Below are 20,564 nucleotides of genomic sequence, written 5' to 3' on the forward strand. Positions count from 1 at the left end.
GTGGTTCCTGCCAGCAGGGTTCTGCTTGCCATCTGTTGTGCTGAAAGCAAGCCACTCACTTTCTGCTTCCTTGTAGTTGTTTGGTCATATTGGAAAAGGAAAGTTCACTTCAGGTGTAGGGCTGGGAAAAATCTGAGTGCTATTAACAGGGAATGGCTAGGAGGCAGAAAATAGGTAATCATTTAGTCCCTGAAATGTCTCTGTAGTGCGCAAAAACAGTAGTGCAAGATGTGATCATAAAAACAAAGCATAAAAAAACAGCAAGAGGGAAAATTCTCATTTTGTTTGCCTTGTGCATCACCATCTGAACTGTAAGCATTGCAGCTGGTTGCACTGGAGCTTGCTCTTGTTCTACAAGTTGAAAATTAAGCTATTGATGTGTTAAACCTTCAGTTGACCAGAGCTGTGTAAGCAGTCTAAATTGCATTTTACTTTAGAAATCCCTGAAAGTGAGCTAATTATACTTAATTAGGAATTACTCGCAGTTAACACATACCCTAATGGATGCTGCCTTGTGTGGTTTTGCAGAAAGTGAAGATTCATTCATGATGCCAAAGATAGTTAATGTAACATCACTGGCTGCTGAAGCAGGCATGAATCTAAACCTGAACCGAAACAAAAATTCTAATGCAACAGCAGCTGCAGATACTCCAGCTTCTGAGCAATCCTTGGCTGTAGCACCTCTTGAAAGTATGAGTAGTGACAACATCCTTTCAGAAGAAAAAGCCAAACCATGTCTGGGAGACAGTGGTGGAGATGGAGGAAACACCACAGGTCCAAAGAAGGTTTTCTTTGAAAATAAAGATGTCCTTCCACAACTCTGGAACGTATCATGTACAAAGGAACCTCCAGAGTCCTTCAGCAAAAAGCTCTGCATTGGTGAGTTTGTAGGAAGCCAAACTAGGAGGAAAGATGGTGATTCTGGAGGGGAAAGATTAAAATCCAAAGAATTGTCATTCCGCAAGCTGCAGATCAAAGATTCCAGGATAGAAATGGAATTGAGGAAAGTAGCATCGGCAATGGAGGAAGCAGACCTGGATACAAGTGAGATATTGAGCAGCATTGAGGAGGGTGATGACACCGATGAAACCCTCACTTCGCTGCTCAATGAAATCGCCTTCCTCAACCAGCAGCTGAACGATGATGCCTCAACCATGTCTGAACTGCCTGGTGCCCTCAGCTCAGATTTCTCTCATAAAGATGCAGAAGCTCGTCGGGGAGCAGCCAGTGATCTCTCCGCTGCAGATGGGTCTTCCTTCCAGTTTGGCCATTTGGGAGGCAGTTTTAAGGACCTTTCTGAAGTTCCAGGAGGTGGTGGTTCTTTAAGCCCCCTCTTGCTGCACCTGGAAGATGATGACCTTAGTGATGGGGACAAGAACTCTGGGGAGCCTTCATCTGAGGCAGATGTCTTAAAGATAGTGATAGGTACTGAAATGAAGAATCCACTTTCCAATCTGTCTGTAACCAGTGGTGGGAATGGCAAAACGGTAACAACCTTGTCAGATGCCACTAACGTGACTCCACCGATTTTGCAGATGAAGACTAATCCAGAAGCCGGTAATGCTGACAAGTCATGGAGGCCCATGCCGAAGCTAGCACCACTTGGTTTAAAAGTGGCAAGTCTGCCAGTGGACACAGAGGGGCAGAGTAATAAAGTGATGCCCTTACTGGCACCTGTAGTTGCAAAACTGGCACCTAGTGGGGTAAAAAATTCTTTACCTTCAGCTCTTCAAGAAGGACAGGATAACAAAGTAATGCCCCCATTAGCACCTGTGGTTGTGAAGTTGAGTACTACTGGGACCTTGCCTTCAAGTTCAGCAGGCAAATAAGTGCAGATTTTTTTATCAGACTGGAACAGAGATCTAGAGCAGTCTGTCCAGTGTCATTGTTCAGCAGCCTCCATTGTCTGCAACACTTGTTTTCTGTATAGCATCAGTACTGTGTTCATCTGAGGGGCAGGCCCCAAATTGTAAGTAAATGTTAGGAAACTTTAAGCATGTTGATGTACTTTTACCTCACTGTTGTATTCTGGGTGTTCTCTTTCCAATTCTCAAGACAACAGAGATGATCTATAACCATTGCTGGGCACATGGTATCCTTCCAAAATTGGGTTCTTCACAGGAATATTTTATCAAGGGACTGAGAAACTGAGACTGTTGAAAGAGATTTTTTTTCTCTCCCCAGTAGGGAGGCAGCTGTCTTGTTGGGGGAAAAAAAAAAGGATTATCTGTTTTTGTACCAGGCAAATTATCTATGCAGAAATGGCATTGTTCATATTTGCTTGTTTTAATATTTGCAGAATATGATAAATATGCAGGAATCAGGTTGTAGTTACTCTCAAAGTTGATACCTAGAGCAGCAGAAGGGAAATCTGAGACTGCAGAGGGCTGAAGTGAAAAGGTTTTTTCTTTGGTGCTAGATAGTTCTCTAGCAGAGACTTTTTAAGAGCTTATGCACAGAAAATTTTAATAAACACAACTCTCACTGCTGGGGAAGAAAAACACATTTCCACATTTCCCAATGTAATTAGAAGGAGGACAGTATGTTAACTTTAATAATACTGTCCTCACTCTCACCTTCTGCCCCCACACAAATACTTCCCTCTTTGATGCTTAGGACATCCGTAAGGAAGAATTGCAGAGTTGAAAGAAAATGTGGCCACCCTATTGCTACGTCTTTAAATACATTGCTGAAGTAGTTCGAGTATTTTCCCAGGTCCTATTTTCTTTCCTTCTGTCATTCTTCAAGATGTATGTGGTGGCTGGGAATGTTCACACCAAGTATTGCTTTGTGAAAACACAGAAAGCTTTCGGGAGTCTTGTAGCCTGGCACAAGTGAGCGAGGTGTACATGTGAGTGTAAATATGAAAATATGTGTATAGCTTTCCAAACCTTTCATTTCTTTATAAATTCAGGAAAGGTACTCAGAGGTTTCTCACTGCATTTGCACAAGCTGTGTATAGTCAACAAAAGTCAACAAAAATGCTCATTACCAGGGAAATAGGGCAGTATTGAATCACAAGATGTATTTTTTATTCTTCTCTGCCACTGCTTACTCAATAACCTGTAGATGCTCTTCACTGTTCAGCTGTTGAACTGTGAGGGGCCTGCAGACTGTAAAGATATTTATATTTTTGTACACAATTTCTGTTTTCATAGTTTTGTCAACAAATGAATTTTTCAGCCTCGGAGAGATGATTTGTTAATGAGTATACACAATCTTTTCCTATCAAGTTTGTAAATATAAGTTACGGTGCGCTTGGGGGGCTTCTTAACTGTTCCAAAAAGATAAAAAATATTGCCGTGAAAATTGACAATTCTACAGAATTTCGATGGTGCATTTTGTTTTATGTTTAGGAATGTAATTCCATGTCTTAACTGTTCCTGCAACAGCAGCTGGGATTACCCCCTGCCATCCAAATTGCCCATCTTTGGTGATGCAGTAATCCAGGAAATTTCATCCTTCCAGAACGGAGGTTGTGCAGGTGTTGCAAGCGATGTTCTTCCACAGTGAGGGAGCAGTGTTTGTACAACCATAGCCCTGTTCAGTACGCTGCATCTTCTGGATCCATGTCTAGGTTAGATCCATCAGGGAATAAACATACCTTGGGTGTTTCCTCAGCATTTTTATTATTTTTGTTATGCCACAGAGGAGAGAAGCCCTTCAAGCTCATTGTGTGTAAAGTTACTCCAGAGACTACGTTAAAAAAGATTTTTCACCTGGGCATTCTAAACAGTGTGTTTTAAAATAGTTACATACAACTCTCTTTTGCCTTTTGCATATTTACTATTCTAATATTTCATACAAGTCTGGTATTAGCGATTTGGAAAGGAGAGTTTAGGTTATTATGAGAGTCCTGCAGGGTTTTACAGTTGTCACTTAATGCCTTAGGAAAGGGGATTTACAATCCCAGTTAGTAATTAGACAAATGTTGCTTCTTATTAAGGATTTTAACCTTATTTTAAATTAGTAGAAAGAAATGCTGCTTCTCCTTAAGGATTTTAACCTTATTTTAAACTAGTAGAAACAAATGTTGCTTCTTATTAAGGATTTTGACCTTATTTTAAACTAGTTAGAAAGAAATGCTGCTTCTCATTAAGGATTTTGACCTTATTTTAAACTAGTAGAAAGAAATGCTGCTTCTCATTAAGGATTTTGACCTTATTTTAAACTAGTAGAAACAAATGTTTTTTTCTTATTAAGGATTTTAACCTTATTTTAAACTAGTAGAAACAATTTTTTTTAAGGATTTAAACCTTATTTTAAACTAGTAGAAACAAATGTTTCTTCTTTTTGAGGATTTAAACCTTATTTTCACCTAGTAGAAAGAAATGTTGCTTCTTTTTGAGGATTTAAACCTTATTTTAAACTGGTAGAAACAAATGTTTCTTCTTTTTGAGGATTTAAACCTTATTTTCAACTAGTAGAAAGAAATGTTGCTTCTTTTTGAGGATTTAAACCTTATTTTAAACTGGTAGAAACAAATGTTTCTTCTTTTTGAGGATTTAAACCTTATTTTCAACTAGTAGAAAGAAATGTTGCTTCTTTTTGAGGATTTAAACCTTATTTTTAAACTGGTAGAAACAAATGTTTCTTCTTTTTTGAGGATTTAAACCTTATTTTCAACTAGTAGAAAGAAATGTTGCTTCTTTTTGAGGATTTAAACCTTATTTTTAAACTGGTAGAAACAAATGTTTCTTCTTTTTGAGGATTTAAACCTTATTTTCAACTAGTAGAAAGAAATGTTGCTTCTTTTTGAGGATTTAAACCTTATTTTAAACTGGTAGAAACAAATGTTTCTTCTTTTTGAGGATTTAAACCTTATTTTCAACTAGTAGAAAGAAATGTTGCTTCTTTTTGAGGATTTAAACCTTATTTTAAACTGGTAGAAACAAATGTTTCTTCTTTTTGAGGATTTAAACCTTATTTTCAACTAGCAGAAATCTGGAGTAACTAAATTATTTTACTAGCACTACATCAGACTCAAATTTATTTACTTGGGAATCTGGTTCTGAGTATTTCCAGTAGGCTGAAGTTGCTTATTGTTTTAACTTGTAGTAATTTGATTTTCCAGTAGATTTCATTCCTCCTGTGCGAGAAACAGCAGCAAGACTTGTGCTGTGATTACTTTTAAATTCCTAATCACTAAGCCTTGTTTCTGCATCTCACTTTTTTATGGTTCCAAATAGCCAGTTTTATTTTTCACACAGAATTGTGTGTTCTCTGTGAGACAGAGAGGCTATAACATGATAACCGATCACACATGATCTAAAAAAAATAATGTACTTTTGAGGAAGTTCTGTTTATTATCTGGGAGTATAAAATTTCTGTATGTGAATTTACTGTTTGACTTTGGGAAGAAAAAAAATATTACTGCAGTAAAAATGTAATGATGTCAAGATGACAGCAAAACCTTTTGATCCCTAAATGTTACTAGAAAACTAAGAACAGCCCCCCAGTCTGGCTGTAAAAGGTGGTGGCATTTGGTGTGGTTCCGAGAAGGATCTATGATGGGTTCTACCAGCCAGCAAAGCGTGTTTGAATGCTCTTGGGTTTTGCTCATTTCACTGTCTTGTGTCTGCAGCACATTATTTTGCTATGAATTTAAATGCTAACTCTTTGCTCTTCTCTTAAGCTCCCAAACATTTTAAAAATTACATATGCTGTCATTTGAGGCAATAATCATGGAACATAACACTTTATGAGAAGATTCTGGAAACAGGAGAAACAAGGAAACCCCTGCAAGGCGCACGCTCTTGCTTGACCAAGAGACCTGGCGATTTTGTTTTTTTACACATCTGTAAATAGACTGGAATGTTTTTAAGAATATAATGAAACGTCAGATTTAGCTTTTTTCCTTTTATATATTAAAATATATCTTTCCCTCTTTTTTGCTTTTGGAGAATTGATATTTTTGTAGAAATCTAACAGTACAAGACTCTTAACTGTATGTGAGGGACAAAGTGTAAAACTAAAATAAACCAATCAAGGTCAACTAGAAACTGGCTCTGAAAGTTTGTTACAGGGAGAGAGGGGGAGCAGAAATGATGTGGTGGTGGGCTGTTGGCGACACGTGGCATTGGACCTGAGCAAGTGGTACATGAATGCGCTGAGGCCCAAGTCTTTAGAGCTCAAACATTGGGTTTTGGTTCAAGTGATCAGACAACTCAGAGATTTCTCCCTTTAGTCTTAGCAGTATGCAGAAAATGTGGAAATGTCATCCCTTGTAAGAGGGGATCGTGACTTGCTGAGTGCAGAAAAGGCACCAAAGGGACTTTGTTTTTTGCGAGATGTACCCTGAGCAGGAAGCCAAGGGGGGTTAACATTTTGGTCATGGCACAAAAAGAAAAAAACCTGAGAGCTGAGAGATTAAGCCCACTGAAAAGCTTAGATTCCTTACCCCAAGCCTGGGTCTATCCTTTGGATCCGTTTCCTTTAGAGAAGTTGAACACGAGGGCTCTCCTAGTTGGGAATTGGTTTGCAAATCTGCCTTTAAGTGAAGTGTCAGAGGAGAGATGCTTTTTAAAAAGAAATATATAAAATGGCCATAACAGGTAGGCATCTATGGCTTCCACGTGCAGGAATTGAAAGATAACATTTGAAAGTGTGTAGGGATTCTTTTATTTGTGTTGTTTATTTGTTTGGTGGGTGGTTGGTTGGGGCGCTTTTTGTGTTGTTTTCTTGGTTGGTTGGTTGGTTGGTTTGGTTTGGTTTTTTTCCTCTTTTTTTGGTGGTATTTTTTTCTTCATTATGTAGTACATTTCTACAAATGAGAAGTTAGTCTTACAGACCTGAGAAAAGAAAATACAATGAGGAGAACAGCTGCACATGAGGGTAAGCAATTGCCTGGAGAAGACATGTCAAAGAATTTATTTTTATTTAAAGAGGAACATCAGACCTTACAGGAATGAATTAATATAAATGGTTGACACAGTCAACATATTTTCTGAAATTTCTCAAACCCTTCAGCAAGGTCTCATCCTATTACTCCTTATTTTAAGGGCTAAAGCTACTTCTTGGAATAGAAAGAAGTATAAGCATCAAGTATATCCAGTCAGCCTAGCAATGGAAAGAACTTTCTAATAGAGGCCAACAGTCTGTGCTGGGGATCTGTGTTTTCCAACATATTCATTATGTTCTTGGAGATGCAGATGGTGGTACAAATAAACTCTGTTGACAATACAGAGTTACAGGGAGCCTGTGCAGTAACTGATGCTACAGCCAGATTTGAGTCTGTAAATGCAATCCAAAAATGTGCAGGACCAGTTTGTCCATGACTGGCAGTGAATGGAATCTAAATTAATAACTGTCATTTGGGGTCATGGTAGTGGAGGGATTTTAATGCCATTTGTTGTCACTTGAGCTCAGTGCCTCATCTGTTTGCCCTTTTAACTGCTGCTACAGACCAAGAAGGCATTGCTACACCACAGTGTACTTGACTGATCCTGGTCATTTGGAGTTGGTGGTGCTTCAGCTCGCACTTTAGTTGTCCATCTTGTGTCCTGGGATTTGGAGGTGTCTGACCAGGTGAGAGCTCTTCTGGAGGTGTCCCTGTCTTCATTCTCTTAATAGAGTTCTAGTCTCCACTTGTCTGGGTCTTTTCTGATGAAGAGGAAAGCCCCAGTGTGTCCTGAGCAGCTGCGTGGGCCTCGCAGGCTGCCAGCAAGAGCCTCCATGCAGTGTTTCAGGCAGCTGGAGAGCACTTTGCCCCAGGCTTCCAGCCACACCACCTCCTGCACGATCATGAGCACATCTCACATCCCGGTGCCAGGGAGGCCTTTGGGACCTCTGGCTGTGTCTGTCTAATCCAATCATGCATCCAGCCCAGCAGTCAGGGATGTCTCACCTGTGCTGGTGTTTGGGAATGTCCCTGCTGTCCCCTGTTTTGGTGGGGCTGCTCTCTAGCAGCGCCATGCTGCCAGCGGAGCTGCTGTGACACAAAGGTCCAAGACCTGTCCTTGCTTTAATGGTAGTCACTTACCTGGTACATCTTGCTCTGGTGAGGGTTCCCTGGTTTTTGTAGGGCTGTCAGTGTACAGGACTGTGGTGCCTCGAGGGTACAGCTGTTGGCCCTGGCTCTCTAATGTAAGGTAGATACTGGAAATCACAGTGGAGAGACTTGAACCCGAAGGCAGCATTTCACCTTAGCTCTCTCAGCTCTCAGCATGGGAGTAGCTGCTGGGGAGCAGGATCCCTGCCTGTCTAAGATGTGGATGTGATGGGGGGGGATGTATCAAGGGGCAGTCACAGCTATGTGGGTGTGAGCAGGCAGGCTGCTGTGCTGTAAGAGCAGGGCTCAGTCTCTGCCAGCCTGCTGGGACCAGCTCCGAGGAGGAGGAGAAAGGCTTTCCTGCTGCCTTTGACTTCCTTTCCCGTCCCTGCTGAGCACAGGGCTCCCTGTAGTTCCCCTGTGTGACGCAGAGCGGTGCCCCTGGCAAGCGCCCGTGCTGTGCCTCGTGGGCTGAAACCAGGCAATTAAATAGCAGCTAAAAAAAGATATGCAGACATAAGCTGTGTGCCATTTTTAGCGCTTCAGCACTGATTAACTCTTAAGACAGCAGCTGTTTGAAGCAGCCTGCCCAGCTCCTCCTGGTCTGTCCCGCTGGCCAAACCCCAGGCCTGTTTGGGCAGGGCTGTGGCTGTCCACAGCAGAGCAGCAAAACCTGTAGGTGTGCAGCTCTTCCCTGGCTTCTCCAGGGCATGGGGCTGTACGGGCACAAAGCCTCTGGGCAAGGTCTGTAGGCTTGCGTGGGTCTGCAGAGCTTACCCAAGCAATGGGCTCCAGTTTGCAGCTGAGACTACGGAGCACTGCATGCCTCTGAGGTGCCACTGGATTTGGAAAATGGACTTTGGTCCCCTGGACTTTCAGATCTGTGATTATTATTAGATAAAAAATGTAAAGTAACCACAGTATTAATACCAATCATCTTTAAAAAAAGAGGACAGAATTTGTTTTTGAAATTGTGCTGGACTCAATCGACATAAAAAACCAAAAGGGAGATGAATGCATGACACAAGCTTGCTGGTTTATGGAAAACAGTACAGTGTATTTTCAGGCCATGGGGATGGGATGACTGATGATCACCTCTTTTCCTGGACCTTCTGCAGAGTGAAAGTATGATCAAGACTTGTTTGATTTGTAGCAGCTTGACTGTTCTGTTTAACAAGAAGCCCATTAGCAGCACAATAAGAGCTTTACAGGTGTTTTTAGAGCAGCACACCACTGTCTGCTGAAGGCTGTTGCAGCAGCACGTGTTGCTGTAGCCTCCATTTCAGTGCCTGGCCAGGATATCCTGCAGCAGTGAGAGGAGAAGGGTGGGTCTGCACTGGAGCTGACCTCAGTAGTTTGGCAGAAGCAGCTGGGGAAGCTGCTGCCAGCTCTTGCACCACCCATCCCTTGATGCCTTCACTGTGCCCTGTGTGCCAGAGCCCCTTGCAGGAGCTGCACAAGCTGCTCTTGTCCGGAGGGGCAGGTGCTCCTCTTTCTCCCCTCCTTCCACCAGTCCTGCCTGCTCAGGCCTGGACCTCTGAGCCCCATCCTCTGTGTAAGGAAAAGGGGCTTAGATCCTGCTGCTTCATGCACTGCTCCCTGGCCTGCCATGACACACACACTAGCACCTCAAAGCCCAGGCCTGTGGCTACACTTGCCTTTTGGCAGCAAGTCAACTGCTGAGCACATGCTGGCTTCTCTCTTCTGAAGAGCAGCAGGGTCATGCCAATCCCACCCCAAAATCTCTTCACCCTGCCCTCTGCATGGCTGAGGGTTTGCCAGCTATACTCTTTTTATTCACGAAGCATTTTCCAACCTAAGGTGTCCTAAAACAGCAGTAAAATTTTTGAAGGGATCCTGGAATTCCTTGCTGAGTTTCTTTTCTCCCGAAGGAAAAACCTCAATGGAGACAAGGTGTCTGGTTTCTTTTTGTATCCAATGAAGGCTGGAACTGTTTATGTAAACAGCAGCTAAAGGTGCCTCTTCCTGCAGGAGCTGTTGCTTGGCACGGGTGAAGCTGTGCTGTCCTCGGCCACGAGCCCTTGGCCCCCATGGCCCTTGTGTGTCCCTGCCTAAGCCAGAGGCTCGGGCAGTGCTGAGCTTTAAGAAGGTGTGAACTAATGCTGTGCCTTATTTCGGAGATGTGCTGGACCTGGATGTTACTATAAAACATTATGTAGCTAGAGTAAAACATGATTTGATCAACCATTAGTGTCCCTCTGGGGCCTGGCTGGAGCCACATGTGTATGCTCAGCCTTGGAAAGGCAGCAGGCCTGGAAAAGGTCCCCCTGCCTGGGCAGCCCTGTGTGGCAGCAGGACACTGGGACAGATGGGGGTCGGTGGAGCCCCACCTGTGCCCCTCAGATTCAGGGTGGGGGCAGCTGCTGGCTTGGCCAGGGCTGGCTGGGTTTGGGCTGTGGGAGGTGATGGTGTGGCCTCTGATGGGGAGACAGGTTAAAGGGGCTGGATAACTTCAGATGGGCCAAGCTTCAGCAAATTTCAAACACATGTGAAGGTTTCCACATATGAGATGGGTAACACAGCTGTACAATTTTCCTGCTCTGGTTATTTTGATACCTTTTTTAATGGTGTAGGTCTGATGTGATCATGTTTTAACTTCTGTTAAGGTGACTGGCTATAAAACCATGACAGGAAAAGGAGGTGCTGGCAAACCTTTTGCAAGAACAATGATTAAATCCTGCTCCCCAACCAGTGTCTGCACTTCTAGATTACAATGACTACTTGGTTTTAAAAAATGGCTCAAGCAGACTTGCAGCTCGTGACTGCTTTTGGAAAGCTTTGAATTTGCTTCTTTAGCTTTTGAATGCCCATGGCAAAAAAATCTCACCTCACAAATGTTTTGTGGCTCTGACATGTGGGGCAATCAACTTGAACTGGGAGGCTTAGTCTTCAGGAAAAAAATTTAATAAACGGCTCCCACCAGGCGAGCTGAACTGATGGCAGCCACAGTGGGAATTGTTACTACTGTGCTCCAGTGTAGACAAGGCCTCATTGTCTGGCTTTGATGGGGAAAATGTCCAGTTTTGCAAAGTTTGCTGAGCAAGGGAGAAAATAATTATATTGCAGATCAGCTTACAAGGGGCACATTCATGTTTGAAAGAAAACTCGATTTTCATAGAGTGAGGAAGAAAAGCAAAACTGCCAAAGGAAAAAGCCAGCCACATTGGTAACCTACTAAAATTGCCTCAAGTCAGAAGTTATTCCTGGCTGAAGGTGAATCCCAGGGGGCTGGATCTTTGGCTCTGGCTGAGAGGCAGACAGTGCAAGTGGGAAGTGTGCAGGAAACCAAGCTCTCCTCTGCCTCTGAGGGTGCTCTGTGCTGCCGGCACCGGGTGCGAGGCAGAGAGCGGAGCCCTTGTGTGGCTGGACACAGAGCTGCTGCTGCAGCTGCGTTGCCTCATGCCCCAGTTCTCTCATGTCCCCAAGCTCCCCCATGGGCATTGCCAGGGCAGAAGCTGTGGTAGCAGAGTCCCACATCCCCATCCTCTGCCTGCAGCCCCAGGAGCCCACAAGGGCTTCAGGCAGGCCAGCACCGCCACAGGTCACACAGCCCTACCACACCTCCGGGTGTGTGACCTGCCACAACAGCACCTCTGCCTCGGATCTGCCCAGCTCCCAGTTTTCAACTCCTGGTTGCTGCAGCTGAGTAGTATTTGCAGTATTTGAACAAAACATTGGAAATGTTTCAGTTCATGTGCTTCTATTTAGGAAGACCACAGGGCAAATGGTGAAGGAAAATGCTTTACAGCCGGCCCTGGCTGCTGACTCCCACTGGCACTGGGAGTATCTGCTGAAGCCATTTTGGTTGTCTCCCCAAGGGGGAGGATGTAATTATCTTCTTTTTGCAAGATTGCATGTAATTTTCTCTTCACTATCTAAAAAAAAAAAGAAAATTGAAGCAGAAGCAGAAATGAACTGTGCAACAAGCTGATACCTATTAATTCTTTCATTAGATTGAAAGCAAAACTCCAATGAATCTAGTGCTATAAATCTTGGGGGGTTTGTGAGCATTTCTCTCAAGGAAGCATGCACTCTTCTCTTTGCAGGAAGCTGCAAAACCAGCAGAAATCCAGTTTGTTGTCATGGCAATGTCAGTAGTTGCCTTCTTTGTATGCCAAATCACAAGCATTCATAGGATCACAGAAAAATTCACATAGGAAAGGCCTTCTGGAGATCTATAGTCCAGCTTCCTGTCCAGGGCAGGGGCAGTCATGAGATCAAATCAGGCTGGTCAAGTCTTTCTCCATCCAGGACTTAAAAACTTCAAGGGGTGGAGATAGTGCCTCGTCCTGGGCAACATTTCTAGGCTGTTGTTCCCTATCTTCTAGCCTTCCTAATTCTAGTCATTCTGAGAATAATATTTGGGTTTGCCATGACTTTGGTATTTAGTCACCATGTTTTCTTTTTTTCACCTCCGTGAGAGTGTGATCTGGCTATACTTTTATATTTCCCTCTCAGTCAGTTGTCCTGCCAGATGACTAATGGGCTGTGTGCAATTTTCTTGTATTTGACATTTGGTTTCTGCCCACATTGGCACTGCTTAAGGAAAGCATCCCTAGTCAGACCTATATTTGCACATTAGCAAAGGGAACAAATGCATCCATCCATAGAAGCTGAATGTGCAGTTGGGTTCTCTTCAGAGAGACTTACAAGCATGCAAAAGTTGCCATTAATCCCAGTCCTTCCCATTTGTTGTCATCTATGCGAAGTGTGCTGGACTAAAGAAAGGGGAGAGCATGTGTGTTTGTGTGAGTCCTTGTCCTGAAGGGCACCCACTTGCCAACTCTCTTTTAACAGGATTGTTTCATGAGTTTTGTGTTTCACTCTCCTCCTGCTGGTATCATATTTAGTATACCATGTCCTGCCCAAGGACCAACTGCTGTCCAAGGTTTGTCTTGTTTAATTGAATTATGGTTACCATGGGGAGTGGAAAGTTCAGATTTCGTTCTGCATGGTGAATTTTGCAAGCCAAGGTATATTACAGAGAAAGGGGGAAACCTGGATCTCAAAGACTGTGTCAAGGAGCAAGAGGTTAAATAGAGGGATTTTAAAAGAGGTTTATGGTAATTTGTTGCCCGAGTTCCCAAGGAAATTATGTTAGAGTTGGGTGCAAAATTTAGGCTTATTGGAAAACCCCAGTTCCACAACCTCATGCCACAGCTCTTGTTGTGCCTATCTCCATGTCATCTCTCGGCTTGCAGGACAGAGTCTGCCCTGGGACTGAGTTGTGCTTTGCGTCTGACATCTACTAAAGTCCTCTCAGAGTCTTTTTAGAGAAGCAAGAACAAGCAAAGGGACAGACGTTGACTGCATACTGCTAGGTAGGGTACTGGCAACGCATCAGGAAAACTACAAATAGATGCAAGTGCCAGCATTTCTGGTATTTGGTTTCTGAACAGCATGACATGTAGTTTGCATTTCATTCCCTGTGCCTCCCTCCAGCATCTCTAAAGTGAGAGGCTGGAGCTTGGTGTTCAGGGACACCACAGTGCTAAATCCTCTACAGGCTCTGTGACTCCTATGGGCCTCGGTACTGACCTCTGTGCCAACCTGACATACAGACCCCAACACAGCCCTTCCTGCAGGAGGGGGACACAGAGATGGGCACCCCAGTGGGAAGCAGCAGAACATCTCTGTGGGGGGGTCTGGAACACAACAGGAAGTTTTGGGAAAAGCTCTCTTGCAAGGTTTTGTTTTGATGTTTACTTTTGTCTTTTTAAAGAATGTGAGAGGCAAAAAGTAGCGCAAATAAAGGAAACATTCATGAGATGTTCCTCTCCAAGCAGGAGTTCATGAGAGCAAATGGGAAAACTGAGGCAAAAAGTGGTGCCTGAAACCCATCCAGCTGAGTATTTCCCAACAGCATGAGAGATTTAGTGGGATAACGTCCATGCTCTGTTGCATTTGATTTTCCGGCATTCACACTTCAGGTATCATGGGGATGGCAGGGCTGTGACATGAGAGGAAATTTAGGACATCATCATTGTGCTAAGTGTGATTGTGGGAGCAAAGTGAGCAGCTGTGAAAACTGATACAAATGGGTGGGTTTCATGGCTTGCAATATAGCACTTGGACATCACTTGTTATCGGAGGGATCTCTTATTTGCTTGCTCACTTACAGTTTTGCTCTAGTTCTTTCATTTTGCTAACAGTAGTAACAATAAAAGGCATCTGTGGAGGCCATACAGCACAACCAAGCTGTAAGATCTGTCATGCTGTCTTTTTTTCAGGGCAAAACCCAAAGCTGCCTGAGTTCTGGTTTACATTGTCAGCTTGCTGCTGAGCACCAAGAGCAGGACTAACTCCAGCCAGGGCACTGCCTGCTTTGGGCTTGCAGAAGATATTCATGCTGTATCATTCTTATTAATCACAGCTCTCTGGAAACATAAGGCATGGGATGGAGGAAAATGAAACAAACAGGCTTATTTAGGTCAATTACAAAAGTACGGGCTAATTGCAAACAAAGTGGCAAAACAGGAACGGTCGAGGCTCAGAGGAAAACAATGTGAACAGTGACCTACATTCTCTTGGGGAGTGGGGGGAGGTTAGACAGCAGGCCATTGGGAGCACCAGCTCAGCAGAGAGGGGTTTGCAAGCATCTCTCCTTTCAGGTCCCTGGGCCAGGGCCAGCCACTGTGCTGAGTGCCATCCGTGCAGTCTGTGCAGAGCTGGCCTAAACACATAAGGACATTCAGGCAGACATCAGCCAAGCAATGCAGTGGCATTGTTCCTGTCTGATGTTTAGCCCCATAGAAACCTGCAAGGCCTCTTCTGTGAGGGCAGAACCTGGAAAATAACAGCTCCCTGCTTTCCATTGCAGAACAGTCTTGGAGTGAAGGTGGTTACTTTGTATGCTCTTGCTTATGCTGCCAGAGGGAGGACAAGTGAAGGAGAATCAGTTGTTTAGACACATGCTGGAAAACCTATCTTGTGATCCCTTTCTGTGCCTGTAACAGTAAGGAGCTCTCTCTAACCTAACCTGGTCCAACATAACATAGCTCAACCCAGCCTCTGTACAGTGAACTGGCTTCTGGGTGATCTTAGAGAAGTCAAGCAGCACTTTCAGCCTCTGCTCAGTGAGCCCTTGCAAGTATTTTAGGACATTTGTGCAAAGTAGCTCTTCTTGGCTACCTTTCACAAATACCTTAAACACTGCCAACAAGATGAAGCGTGTAGATGCCTAAAGCCCCTCTTACTCGAAAAAGTTTATGGGCCCAAAACTGGGCAAGGTATAAAGTGATTGCTCTAAGAGAGGCCTTTATCCCTCCTCACAGATTTCAATGGTAATTTCATCCTGTGGTAGGTATTTCCAGAGAACAGTAATTAGGGAGAACAATGGAAGACAAATAACTCCTACAAACAGGAACAAGGATTTGGCATCCCGTATTTAAGTACCACTTCAGTCAAATGCTTTCCTATCATGTGGTTTTCAGATCTGGACTCCCTTTGCAAGTAGGAGTGTCCAACATCCAATCTCTGTGTGCCTGCCAGCCCTGGCACCTGTCCAGTCAATGGGAGACATCCTTCTCCTGTCTGCATCATACTGCTCTTGTCTCTACCCACATCTAAGTTCCCAGATAACTAAGGTCTAAAAATGACAGAGTTCATGCAACACTGCAGTCCCACCAAGGGCTTTTGAGACTGCCAAACCATTTGGTCCTGTGTGTAAATGGGGCCAGACTCTGCTAGATCTAAGCTTCAGAGGACTCCTGGGGATTGGCCTGGGTACCATGTCATGGCTTGTCTGACCAGCCAAAGCTGTGATGGTGGCGCAGGCAGTGTCTGAGCTGAGTTTTGCCTCAGTACTTGATGTTTATCCTCCCTCATAACCTCCACTCAGCCAGCAGGAAGTACATCACATTTACATTCAGCAGCTACTGCATAGCATTCTCATCCCTTGCCACTGAGAAACGGACAACAGAGACAGGTCCTGCTTTTGGTGGAAATTTAATAGGGTTGTATCATCATTTATCTCCCTCCACAAGCTGGCTAATGCACAAATGTGTGGGCCAGGCCACAGCTAGTGGGGATAGCTGCTCACACAGCTAGTGTTGCACTAGTGGAGGGGCTGGAACAGAAGGAGCAGGGGCTGTGGCCTTGCTCTTAGGGAGCACCTGGCCCCTGCAGTGCCCTGCCAGGCTTGTCTGCCCCTGCAGCACCCAGGTGCTGCTGAGGCTCTCTTGAGCTCTGTGCTGCCCAAGGTGGCTGTGGGAAGTCCAGCAGCCATTCCTCCAGGCTTCAGTCAGCCAGCAAAGGGTTTTTTTTATCAATCACATCTGCCACAGCACAGCAGGCTGGAAAGCACACCTGACTGCGCACCGGATGCACATGTGCCTCAGGTATCAGGTGAGTCAGAACATGACCTTGCTTCGACAGCTGAATGGACACTTGTGCACACTTTGCTAATTATGTTAAAAATAGTTTTAATTGAGGGCATGGGTTTTGCTGATCCCTCAAAATACAGGAGTGAGACATAAGCAGACTAGTTCACCTGTTACAATAGCAGAGTCAAAATTGAAATGGATTTGTAATTTTTCCTTCAGTTTAGGGGACATTCTTCTAATTCAGAGAAAAAAAAATGAGTGTAGCTGTGCCTGGGATTTACAAGTACATCTCCACACATTTTGTCTTATTCCAGAAACTATCAGTCCTTAGTGGATACAAGACATTTCTAAGCAGTAACTTTATGTCTTCAGCTGTACTTTCTATACTACACATTTTGTTTGCATTCCCCATGGTTTCACTTTATCAGCACAATTTCCTAGCAACCAGCTGAATGGCATTCATGCATGTATATTTTTCTTTTTTTAAACGACAGCTGGATCTATGATATAAGCATATTCTCCCTAGATGCATTATGAACCATAGATGTCACATGACTTTTCAATGGGAACACATGAAGAAAAGATCCCGTGTAACTGCTGGCTGGATTCTAAACATTTCAAGTCAGGTATCAGGAGCCTGATAAAAAGGCCTAAGCTATGGTTGGAAACAATTTCCAGAAACTCATTCTGCTTATCCCTTGTAGCTGTGGCAATAAATGAGAGAGAGGAAGGGACAAAGCTCACTGCCAGCAAACAAGGCAACAAAACCAACTAACTCTGCTTGGGTTTCATCACCTGACCCAGTGTACATTGAGCTTTGGAGACCTCTGTATGTCCAGAAAAAAACCCTTGGTGCCTTTTGCCAGGGCAAATTAATATTTAATTAAGAGGTTAATAATGAAATTATTATTAAATTCACAGTTATTTTCATGGTTGGAGAAAAGTTAAACATGAAATGCCCTCTGTTTACTGCCTGGTAGCTGCTTTTCTTCTCTTATACTCTACCTGTCTAGTTTCTCATATATTGTACATATATGTTATTTTTATTCTGGACTAGACCAAAGCTGTTTACCTTTCCTCCTCCACCCTCTCTCCACATCTGAGTGCCTGCTGTTCACTGCTTTAACAAGAAGTCAACATGAGGAAAAAGCCATAATGACCCTGCTGAATCAACATCCTGTGAGGCTGAAATGACACTCATTATCCTTCTGGAAAGCAGCACTATGGTTCTTTGGAGGTTGGAGGGTAGGCAGCTCTTACAGAAGACCAAATGCTTTTCTTACACAGAGTTTAAAGCCTGTGGGAAAAATATGTTCTCTGCTCTTCATTTGGCCTGAAAGCTGCTCAGGAACATAGCAGTGAGAGCATGGAGAAAAATGTCTGTCCCCACTATTTCTGCAGGCACACGTGAAGGTGATCAACCCATCATCTAAGCCATGTGGGAGCTGTGAATCCACATGAGTGTGATGCTGCTCCCTGACTAACTCACCTGGTCACTGAGCTGGTCTCAATTGCTTATGCTGGCTGCCACAGCTTCCAGTTTGGAGCTCCCTCTAGTACCAGACAGCAGGTCAGCTCCAGCACACTGGTGTCTGAAAAAATGAAAACCTTTCTCAGATCTGTTTCTCTGACAAAGAAAACAAATGTAAAATGGCAAAACCCCAAGCTGAGCAAGCTACCACTCAGGGGCTTGGCTGCGACATGGTATCAGCACATCAGGGTTTCAGAGGCAGAGCACCTTGCAGCCCCATCACACAGAGAGTTTGGAAAGCACTGAGTGTATCCAGTCACGGGACTACATCTGCTCTCTGTGCGTCAGCACGGCTACCTGGAGACTCAGCCCATGCTCCCTGCCTGGCCACAGGTAGTGAGAAGAGCTTTTTAAGGAGAACATGTTCAAGGAAAGGTTTAATATCACACTGAGAGGGCTCATGTAGCAATTCTGCTGTGTTGCTTTGTGTCTTCTTTTTATGTGCTCTTATTTTATCACCATATTCTTAACTAGGAAAGTAACTTGAAAAAAAAAATCACTTCCAAAATGTTCCTTTTGCTTGGAGCCGTACAGGACTTCAGAACTACTGCAAAATGCTACTTCTTAGAAAAGCACAGAGGATTTCTGCAACAGAGAAAAACATTTTCAGATACTTCATTACCTAGTGCTTAAAAATATGGCATTTAATTTGTTGAGGCATCTGTTCTTTCATTATTTAAGGCATCTCTCAGAAAGACTCCTTTGAGAACACATAATTCAAGAGCAAATGCTGGAAACGTCAAAGATAAATGACATAATTTATTCATGGTACATTATCCTTTCTGTCAAGGAAGAATTCATGACTCTAGAGTGAAGCTGAAAGTCCTGTAGCTTTTGGTTATCACTAACTGATCTCAGTCAAGGCACTGCCCTGAGGAGATGGGCCCTACAGGAAAATACTGTAAAAATACAAGCCTTGTTCAGAAATAAAGGTAATCTGTGGCAATAGTGAGGAGGCAATAATGGCATTTTAACAAAAGAAACAGCAGCAAATTCTGGGGTGAGTGAGCACAGAGTGAAGCACTTGCCCCAGCACAAGCCACATGCGCACCTTTAATGAGCTTCAACACAATGTCTGGCCAGCAGATTACCAGCTTGACTGCTGCCATAGGAAAGCTTATTTTGGACACCATGAGCAAGAGCAACATCAGGAAGCTTGTCATGGAGCAGCAGGTTTACCAATTGCTTCTAGTCATGCCACTGGATGAAAAGCAGTTTCTCCATTTCAAGTGGCTTGGTATTTCTTGGAGGATAGGGCTGGGAGAACAGAAGCCATGCAGGACAGCATCATCTGCTCTGGTTTCACTCCAGCTAAAGCTCCGGTGGTTGTAGAATCAGTGCAAGGGTTTTTCACTTTCATAGCCTTTCATAAATTTGATACTACAATTGGAAAATTGTATACGTCTAACAATGAAACAGGTGTGTGGTGAGACTTGTACTGCAATACCCAGTGTTTCCTGCCTGTTTCCCTTTTGTGTTATTGAGATCAAAGAAAAAAAGAGCAAGTGTTTTTATTAATGAAACTACAGAAAAAGTTTCTTTAAAAACCACTGGCAAGATCTTTTTTCCTTAGGACAAACTGAAGAAACTGTGATATTTCATGCTGCTTCAAAAATAACTAGAAAGGTAGTATGCTTTAGTCTGAAAATCTGAAACATCCATTCCCTGTTCCAGTTCCTTTTCAGTGAAATTAGAAGTCCAGTGATGTTTCAGAGTTAGCCTGTCTCTTCAGTCGCTTCACAGACACAAAGAATTGTAATCACAAATCACATTATGCTGTGCTCAGCTTCCAACAAAAGAGGAACAATTCTACTTGCATTTAAACAGCGTCTCCCAAGCATACATCTCAGCTGTCCCTTATTTTCAAAGCCACCCCTCAGCTTTTTCTCAATTGTATGCACTTCTCCCAAATGTGATGACTCTGATGTTTTAATGCTGAACAGCAGAAATTTAAGAACTATTGACTACATTTTTTTTTCCTGTGCAGTACCAGGTCCCAGTCCTGTACAGGCTGGTGCCCTTTTCAGACTCCATATCCACTGTGAGTAGTTCCACTCACTAGAACTGATAGCCTTGATTAAGCTAACCATATGTGTAAATCTTCCTAGAAGAGGGATTTTATTTTTGCTGCAACAGCAGGCCTGGTTTCCTTCATGAGTTTCTCCTCCCCCTTAGCATAAAGACACTGTTGTTGAGCAATAGGACAAGAGGTTTGGTAGGAATGGGCAACATTCACGTTTTCTAAGGGAATCTTTTTCTTATGTGCCACCTCTCAGGATGTAGACTATCTCTGGGGCTGAAAGCTAAGACACCCATATGATTCCATGATTCTATATATACACTCTTAGCTCCATGGACATCAATTACTTCCATTTTAAAAACAATTGCAATGTTACTAACTACTGCAATTTTGTTGTAAATCTCACAAAATTTTATACCTTTCAAAAAGCCATAGGTCCCAGAACCTTGTGACATTTTGACGCAGCAACAAGCGTGGATTTCCCTCTGGAACATGTATCAAAACAAAAGCTATCAAAGGTTAGACACTGACATTTTAAATTCACTTCCTGCAAGTTACTGATAGAGATTAGAAGTATGTCCTATGGGTGTTTTCATCAATTTATGCAGGTTTCTGACCAGATAAACTTTAAGATCCTAGTTCTGCAAGCCCTTGTGCTGCTCAGAATCCCACCTGGAA

The 20,564-nt window shown here is 43.5% G+C and overlaps 1 protein-coding gene across 9 annotated transcripts in view; it reads left to right on the forward strand.

The window, feature by feature from the left end:
- MGA (MAX dimerization protein MGA) overlaps nt 1–4,552 on the forward strand; it is a 58,242-nt gene extending 53,690 nt beyond the window's left edge. For all 9 annotated transcript variants that reach the window (XM_030948707.1, XM_030948714.1, XM_030948712.1 and 6 more), the window contains one exon: nt 529–4,552. In XM_030948707.1, coding sequence (XP_030804567.1) covers nt 529–1,829 — 1,301 coding nt within the window. In that variant the 3' untranslated portion in view covers nt 1,830–4,552. The remainder of the gene's footprint in view (nt 1–528) is intronic.
- The last annotated feature ends 16,012 nt before the right edge of the window (nt 4,553–20,564 follow it).

This window comes from Camarhynchus parvulus, chromosome 5 (assembly GCF_901933205.1).
Source record: "Camarhynchus parvulus chromosome 5, STF_HiC, whole genome shotgun sequence".
NCBI classification, from domain to species: Eukaryota; Metazoa; Chordata; class Aves; order Passeriformes; family Thraupidae; genus Camarhynchus; species Camarhynchus parvulus.